General features: G+C 37.5%; 1 protein-coding gene across 1 annotated transcript in view; it reads right to left on the bottom strand.

Annotated features, from left to right (window-relative positions):
- Window positions 1-470: 470 nt before the first annotated feature.
- Window positions 471-9,411, bottom strand: part of stk11ip (serine/threonine kinase 11 interacting protein) — a 34,789-nt gene continuing 25,848 nt past the window's right edge. Inside the window, exons 23-26 of the mRNA XM_066687572.1 lie at window positions 4,495-4,579; window positions 2,657-2,742; window positions 1,579-1,805; window positions 471-1,413 (exon numbers count right to left, since the gene is read on the bottom strand). Of these exons, the coding sequence (XP_066543669.1) occupies window positions 1,273-1,413; window positions 1,579-1,805; window positions 2,657-2,742; window positions 4,495-4,579 (539 nt within the window). The 3' untranslated portion in view covers window positions 471-1,272. The remainder of the gene's footprint in view (window positions 1,414-1,578; window positions 1,806-2,656; window positions 2,743-4,494; window positions 4,580-9,411) is intronic.

Raw genomic sequence — 9,411 nt, 5'->3', positions numbered from 1 at the left:
AGCTTGAATCAGTCGGCCCATTCTCCTCTGACCTCTAGCATCAACAAGGCATTTTCGCCCACAGGACTGCCGCATACTGGATGTTTTTCCCTTTTCACACCATTCTTTGTAAACCCTAGAAATGGTTGTGCGTGAAAAGCCCAGTAACTGAGCAGATTGTGAAATACTCAGACGGGCCCCGTCTGGCACCAATAACCATGCCACGCTCAAAATTGCTTAAATCACCTTTCTTTCCCATTCAGACATTCAGTTTGGAGTTCAGGAGATTGTCTTGACCAGGACCACACCCCTAAATGCATTGAAGCAACTGCCATGTGATTGGTTGGTTAGATAATTGCATTAATGAGAAATTGAACAGGTGTACCTAATAATCCTTTAGGTGAGTGTATATCTGTGGAATTCCATTTTCAAAATCAGTGTTTATTGATAGTCAAATAAGATGATGTCTAAATAAATGACACAACAGGTGCTCAATGGAGAACTTTTTATTCACATAGCAACATAAAAAAAAAATCACAACTTAATACAAATAGAGCATAAAGTGACATTTCATGAACATATAATTATATATGTATACTCTACAAATCAATTCCAATGCTGAACGTGAACTGAAAAAAGTGCAACAACAACGATGGCTTTCATTCTCTTTCTTGTGAGGTATCGTCTCCATGATTGATCTTTACACGTGTAACTGATACTGGGACGGCACCATTAGCAATTTCTAATCCTTGAAACAGATGTCTCCTTTATTGGATAGCACTAGCTTTTCATTATCAGGTAGTATTCATATAAAATCCTGTGGATTAAAAAAAAAAAAAAAAAAAAAAACAATCATAAAAAACATTAACCAAAGAATAGAATTCAAAAAGTGCCATTTTTAAAAGATGAAGAGACAGTGCACGGTTACGTGGCCCCCGAAGTCACAGTTTAGTGCAGTTTCTGAAGGATTCACTGCTTGGTTAGTGGTTATTCCACTGGGATCCACAATTTCCCTTTCTCACAAAATAATTTAACATCTACTGCTTCCAAAATGTTAAAATTGACCTTGTTTCTGTAGGTCTGAAGAAGTGCATAAAGCAGATTTAAAAACCAGCTCCTGTTGTATCTTATGTCCAGAGCGTCCACTGAGCATGAACTAAAAAACAAACAAACAGGACAATTAAATTTCAGTGCTTTTGAGAAAAGGGACTTTGCGGACACTATCCCACTCCTGCCGCATTACATCAGAGACAAAAAAAGGGATTTAACGTCAACAAAAAGACTAGATTTGTCTCAGGAGCCTGTTTCCTGGAGGCAAGTGGTCAGTTTGACTCCAAACATGGCCTCCCACTGCGTCCGGATCCAATCCACCAGCCCGGTCAGTAGATCGGGGCTGTCTGTCTGCAGCTGCCATGTCTTCTCATCCTTGGCGATCTAGGAAAGCAGAAAGATATTATTGGGTTTCTAAACAGTGACCAGCAAAGGGATTTCATTTGTAGTTACAGTGTCCACACTTGCGCCACATTAACTTTGACTTTCCCTGCGCGACAGGAGAATCTAAAGAATGCCCATCTGCGGCGTCTGCTTTGCTGCTCTCACCTCGTCGTAAAGTTTTATGTTCACTCGGCGTGGTGCTGCCGAGAACAGATGGACGGAGCTGACGCAGCTTATTGGCTGGGTCTCCTGCACTTGAACCCTCCTGTCAAAGGACTCTGTATTCCCATTGGATGTCTGGCTGGGGACACTCTTGCTCCATTGGTGGTCTTCGTTGAGCAGGTATAGTGTGTCCCGAGTGACCAACACAGTTACCGGGGTCATATTCTCACCTAAAAACACAACAGATTTACAAGACCTTCTTTCGCTTTCAACTACTGGTATCAAAGCTATGGAGAGGCGCTTTGAAGTTCTACCGCAGAACAGTGCTTAAATAATCAGATTCGTACTATAATATTACAGATATTTAGTGGTCTAATTTCAGAATGTAGTTCCCCTGACTATTTTAATCAGGTTTGACACCGTGGTCCAACATTGAATACAGTGTTATTTGTTTTAGTTTTTTCTTTCTTTTAATCTTTCAGGCCAAGCACTGGGGTCTCAAGGCATTTTGCACATTTGGATTCATTTATCGCAGCATCAGGGAGCTGTGGAGCTGGCTGGCTTGGCACGGCGTGTTTTTTTCTTTAAGAGACTTTGCGGGTTTGGGTTTAGGTTTGCTTACATTCACTAAAGCAGCAGGATGTGAACAGGGAAGGATGAACATCTGAGCACACAGCTCTTGCTTAACATCAGGGAGAACAGGGACTAAGAAATTAAAGCCACGTCTTGCATTGTCATTATTGGAAGAGTCTTGAATCTTATTAGGTTTTATTAGATTTTTGTATTTAAATTAATATAAAATCTAAAGGTTTACCTGAAAGATTAGACATGATCAACTACGCACTGTAAGAAATACTTTCAAATTAATTACACGTCTGTCTTACTTTCCTTTATCTAACAGTATTCTGGTCCATGCAAATCATCATTCTTGTGTTTCCACATATGTGTATAGTGACTACAATAGATATATATTTTTGGCAGATATATGTTTTTATATTCTACATATTACCCCATGTTAGGTTTCTGTTAAATATACAAAGCTGGCCACATATGGTCCTCTTTCGTCCTCATGATAACATACCTTGTAGTAAAAATGCCAAGAGATAGAAGAATTTAAGTTGGTAGTCTTCAGAGCCGTCCATATCAGCGTTCTCTCCAATCAGAGGCCTGTAAATCAAACACAGAGGGATGATGACTTCATTTCCTAGACATAACCACTGATGAGACCATCTTGGTGCACTGTAGAGGAAATTGCGAAAGACAAGTTTCTAATTTTATAATTGTGTCACTGCACTATGTGCCAAGAGGCATGTTGGGTAATTAAATTAATGAAGGATAAGCATAATTGTTTAAAATGGATATTGTGCATCTAGTTATGTATTCATTTAGAACGAAGAACTTTATAAACAGAAATAATGAGCACAGAGGAGGATTAAGCAGGTTGTTTTATTTGATAGCTATGAGCCTGAAGGCATCGAGTTATTTTAAGCAAGCAGCAAATGTGTTAAAGGTCCTGAAAGATGCAATCCTGCTCATTATTGGTTTTGAGTGTTACTTGTTATCATCATGTAAAAATTGTGCAGAATTATTAGGCAGGCTTAACTATTTTTACAATGTGTCTCTTACTGAGCTGATTTTTTTTTTCCCCAATCGCCCTTTTATTGAGTTAAAAAACAAAAACCTTGAATAGTAGTTGAAACCTCTTAACTAGTATATATATATATATATATATATATATATATATATATATATAAATGTCTACACTGAGTATTTGTTTCCCTAATGTAAGCCGAGTGTGTTTACATAAGGAGGCTCTGGCATTTACCTACACAAGGACCCCGTTATCAGACTTTTAAGAAATTTAGTCCGAGGGGCTTATGGAAACAAAACGTTGACCCCCCAGCTAAGAGCCAACTACAGATTTCTACTCAATGGTGGATTTCATTTTTTTGTCCTTCTATTCAAAAATATAACCACTATCAATTAAACATTTATACTTTGCTATTAGCGGGTGAGTCAAAGTCTTGCTTAATCCAACCATAAGTTCGTTTTTGTTTTGTTTTGTTGTTTCTAATCACAGGAAGAAAAAACTTTACCACAAAGTAAAACATCAGGGAAGAAGCTCGGTGCCAACATCAATGGTATTGTATAATAGTAAAAATATTTACATTACTTTGTCTCTAAAATATTACAATGAAATTAAAACATTTACAATCATAAACTTCAGAAAGAAAGGATTGTGCTGCTGCATTTCATGATCTAACAATTAAGCTATTATTATTCTTGTGATTATGATTATTATAATAATACTTTGAAATAATATATACATTTCTAAACGATCGCATGCTTCTCAGACAAACACCGCATCTGTTTCACTCATAAAAAAAAATAGTGTCTAATGAGCAGCAGCACAGTTTGCTATGAATAGGGCCCTGTGTTTTACTCAACCAGCTTTCTTAGCACTTTATTCCTTCCATATGGTGGTCAAGGTGGTCATGCAGTCTGCTTAATTAAACCACTTAATGATTAATAATCTCCCGATTCCTTTAATCATCTCAATTACTCATTCTATTAATGCACACTGGCACATTGATTAAGCAGCAGCAGCGACAGACATTTATTTAGTCATGCATCCCTTTATTACCAATATGTTTTATTCAATATATGGATGAGTAAATAAATAATTGAAATGTGTCAGTTTACTAGTAGGAAGACATCATTTATCAAGAAAAGAGTTAAGAAAAAAATAAATAACAGCAAAGTTTTACAACAATTTAGATTACTTTCAAATTCATCAGTCAGTACCAAAACTAAACAAAAAAAAGATAATAAAATTGCTGTTTAAAAGACTTTTTAAATTACTTTTAATTAAACTGCAAGATCACCATAGTTTCACAATTCGTGAATGAGAATACTTACCAGAGGTGATGTTGTGGATCAAGTCTGATGGTGGATATTGATTTCAGTTTGCTGTCCGACTTTGGAGCAAGTTTGCGGACGATTTCTGTGGGAGTTACCAAACACAAATTTAGTGCCTCTGAAGTGGTTTCTGAAGGCAGTTCATTAAAAAACAACTTAAAACCACAAAACGCAAGTCTCTGGAGTGGGCTTTTCAGCATGCCTGATAATGATGAATACACTCTCACTCACCACAGAAATAGTTTTCCAAAAATCATCTACCCAATGATCTGGAAAACATTATTTACCACACTGCATATTTAGTGGAAACTGAGACCATCTACATTGTTTTATATTCTGGTTTCATCAAAGTGGAAGGTATAAAAAATATAGACTTTAACAATAAAAATAAGTAATTCAAAGTAACCTAACAATAATATAAAATACTGTACATATTCACATTGTCTTAAGTTAAAACCAGGAAGCTGATTAGATACAAATCCAGCTTCTTCAGGGGAAATGTCACGTCTTCTCATTGACATTTAGACCCAGTCAGACTTAGTCAGACCCTTAGACTGACCCACCCATTCCTCCTAATTTCCTGAAATGTGCTTTCCTGTCCTTAAGGTCTTGCCCAGTTTATGCCTCTAATTTGACCTCCAACAATATGAATCGTTATGCTAAGGTTCAAAAGCTATAACCTTAGCATCCCTAGGCAAGTTTTTGTTTTTATTTTCAGTTATGCTAAAATATACATTAAAAATGCTAGTTATAATATTGTTTATACAGAACAATAGGAGTACATATTCACTTACAGAAAAATGCTTGGGAAAGAACTATACTACACCTTAAAAAGGTGGTAGTGATTTACCAATTATATTTTGTGCATCAGGGCTTGGTTAATACTGTATCACTGCAGGTTAGTAATCACATCTTCAGGGCAGGGAAGTATTTCAAAGTTAATACGAATGCAGCGGAAAAGCTCACCACTGGACCTCTGTTGGGGGAATGGGTTTTTATGAAAATCACAGCGTGTATTCGAAATGCCTTTGCTATTCATTGAACCAATCCCCAACCCCACCTCTCCCCTGGCCTTTTCATTTCAACAATACAGGCGATTGTGAGGGAAACTGGAGAAATTCTCCAAGCACAAGATCTGGAGTTGAAAAGTTATTTTGGTCGCGATGTTGTGGCTGATTAACAACCAGTGACATATGAATGACAGAACATTCAAATGATCTGAAAGCAAATATGTAAGAATAACATGCAAATGCAGAGCAGGTAACGAAGAATACTTTTAAACTTTATTTTCATTTTTTGATATGAACATGATATTAACTTGGATCCAATATGAAGGTTTAGTTGCAGGATTTCTATTTCCACTTTGTGGCACAGTATACAAAGAAAGGGAGAAATAGAAGTCCTTGGCTGAGTTAGATTACTGACAAAACAACTGACGTCTAGTCTAAATCTTGCCTAGATGTGACCGAGAAAAGGATGCTGGCAAATCCGCTTCCCAGAGATGACATTTTCATTGACTTGCAACGGTGCCTTTAAACGTTGATCAGTTTTGAACCAACACCACCCCCATCATGACAAGAAAATAATGTAAAAAAAGTTCCTTTGGTCAAACTACAAAAGGACCAAAGAAGAACAAACACATCCATACATTAGGATGATCTCATTCTTTCATTTCTTCTGTTTTCTCAGCCTATGAAACTGATCCCTTTGCACTAAATATCACACAGAGGGTTCACGTAAATGAACAGCTATAGGAAAAGCCGTTAACCTCTTATCTCCTGAATTAATTTGACGAGTTCTTAACTTCAGTATAGTCTGCAAAGCCCTTTTCATTCTTTTCATTGCAAACCTGCCCAGATTATTTCTCTACTAAACCAAAGTGTTTTTGGAACCAAACAAAACTAAACATTCCCACCTAGAACGAGCAAAAATGGGAACACAAGGTTAAAGGAGTTGTATAGCCACACTGAGGAGTAATCTCTATGGAAATCAGGAGTCACTCCATTACTATAGCCACAACACATTCCGTGTATATCGGTATCTCGGAGGGACTGGGACTTCTCTGTATTTATGTAATATATTCCCCGTTGTGCGAGATCCATAAAACTGCAAGGAGAAAGCTGTAATTCAGTTTATTTTAAAATTGCGTATTTGGACCAAGGCAGGTTTTGGGAGAAATATTAATATTCCCTTCCAGAATTTTGTACTTAAGATGGTGGGTGGGAGACAAGCATATTATGAAATGTACTAAGTCAACTTAATTTGAAGTAAAAACATGGCAAGGACTCTGCAGTCTGGGGGATTATATCTGAATCACATGGAGGCTGGTTACTTTTGCTGTAATGGTGCCTATAGTACCTGATTGACAGACGCTGCAGTCGCAGACAGACACTGAAAACAGAAACTGGTCTTTGTTTGCACAGAAGGTAAGTTACTTCCCTCGAGGTACATACCAGGATCAGGTAACAAGAGCACACCGAGTGTGTGGTTACCTTTGAGGAATTCAGCTCTTGGATAAAAATCTCTCTTTATTCGCTCTTATTCTTATTCAACGTCCCTGCATCTGCAATTAAAGGAAACTTCATACCAGTACTGCTTTTCTTAGTTATTTCCTGCTCAGCAAAACCAAGTTTTTTCGTTTTTATTTTCTGGTAACGTGGCGTGAACTGAAGCAACACACAAACAAGGACAAATCACTGCTGCATCACAATTCACTATGAAGGGGACCGGGAGGTGTGTGTGTGTGGGTGTATGGAACAAACTGCCAAGTCATGTTGTGTAGGCTGAGTCCTGGAGGCATTAAAGTCTTGTCAAAGTTGTTGGATCAATGAGCTCCTTACAGCCGGGTGACCTTTCTTGTGCTCTTCTGTACTGTTATACACGTTGAATAGAGTCAGCTGTTAACGTCCTGTCCAACTATTGGCACTGACATTCTGCGTTTTCTCCCAGCTGAAGACTTTGACCAAACCATAAAAAGTATATAAACCACAGAAGTAAAACAAAAACAACAACACACAAACATAATATGGTGTAAAACCAGCACCTACAGCCATTCTAATGTAAATCCTTCTTTCCTGCCAGTGTGTATAATATTGAGCAACATCTGTTACGTGTCGTGTAAAGCTGGTTTGGTCTGAATAATTGTTTTGTTATGGTAAAGTTATCCTTTGGTGCTTCTCACAGACAAATATTATAACAGCTGTTTTATCGCAACACAAACCTTGGTAAATACACTGCTTTTCACGTAATAAATTGCTTTAATTTCCTAGGGGGCAGAGTTAACTGCAGAGTGCCAAAGCTCCACACACCACGGCAGAACGTCTCTGCGAAAATACTTAACTGTTTGGGTTCAGGAGGTACCATTCAAAAAGCAGAATACTTAATCGTAATGCAAAGGGCTCTGCAAACATTTTCAAATTCATAATCATCTCAGCCTGAGGAAGTGTATTGTTTTAACATTTAGGCACTGCTGCTATTATAAACACAATAAACATTAACATAAATTGGATAAGGGTGTCTGCTAATAAATAAATAATGGTAATAATAATAAACATCTTTCTGACAAAACCGGACATCCAAATACACCGATACAAAAAGAATTGTAACTGATCGAAATGTCTTGAATGGTTATACTGTATTTGACATGTTATCTTTACTCACTGACCATACAAGCTGCGTGTAAATGCCTGTGCCAGAAAGACAACTCCTTTGTTTTGGTTTTATAGATTAAAACTGCCTGGCAATGACATCATGCAGTGAAATTTCCTATCAGCACCCGGGCAAGCAGGACACATTCCTACAGAGCAGAGCACAGTAATCTCAGGAGCATAGGCCCTGCTTTTCATCTCGCCACTTCAAAGGTGTAATGGATTTCGAGGGCTATGGCTGAACTTCTGACAGCAGACCAAAATGACATCCATGACAAATGAAAAGCAGCTATTATTAAGGACAGAAATATACACTTTGTAAAACTATAGGTTTTTAATTGTAAATCACAAAGACATGATTACTATTAAGATAATGATGAGGAACAGGAGAAATCTCTTAATGCTTGTTGAAGGGTTAATATTGAAGAAAAGCAATGATCATTCATATATACACCGATCAGCCATAACACTATGACCACCTGCCTAATATTGTGTAGGTCCCCCTTTTGCCGCCAAAACAGCCCTGACCTGTTGAGGCATGGACTCCAACTAGACCTCTGAAGGTGTGCTGTGGTGTCTACAGGGTTGGGGAGTAACGGAAAACAAGTAGCGGCGTTACGTAATCAGATTACAGAATTTTGATACCAGTATTCCGGTTACAGTTACTCGTGCCAGACGAGTATTCTGATTACTGATATTTTTTTAAAAGAGAAAGAGATTACTGATTACTTCTAGATCATTTACATGAAAGTGTACAAGTGTAAGGAAATTGCGTGAATCTGAAGAGACCCCCAGGTAGTATTTTTCCTACATTGTTTATATTTACACATCTCTGGCCAAAGAGCGGCTGATTCGGCGCCACAGGCAGCAGAATGGAAGAAACAAACAGTTGTAGTTGTACCACGTTGTGCCAACATAAATTAGGTTTCTACAACATTGTGGCAACATTGTGTTAACAGGGATTTAACTCATTGAAGTACAGGCAATTGTTCACTTTCAAAGAAAGAAAATGGAACAAAGTGCAAAATGTGTCCACCACGGGACAATGTATGGTCTGCTCTAAAGGACTGAACTTCAAATCTAAAAAACTCTCGAGGTAAGATTTTTATTTTTTATATGTGTGCAGCCTTAATAGAATGATACTTGACGTGAGTAGAAAATACGCATTTTAATAAAAATGATAATAAATACGATTTAATAATTACATATTTTTATGAAAGCATAATAAGCAAAACAGCAACACAGGCATAGTATAACGAAAAGCATTATC

Source organism: Amia ocellicauda, chromosome 16, assembly GCF_036373705.1.
Source record: "Amia ocellicauda isolate fAmiCal2 chromosome 16, fAmiCal2.hap1, whole genome shotgun sequence".
Lineage (NCBI taxonomy): Eukaryota > Metazoa > Chordata > Actinopteri > Amiiformes > Amiidae > Amia > Amia ocellicauda.
This window is presented reverse-complemented; position numbering and strand designations above follow the sequence as displayed.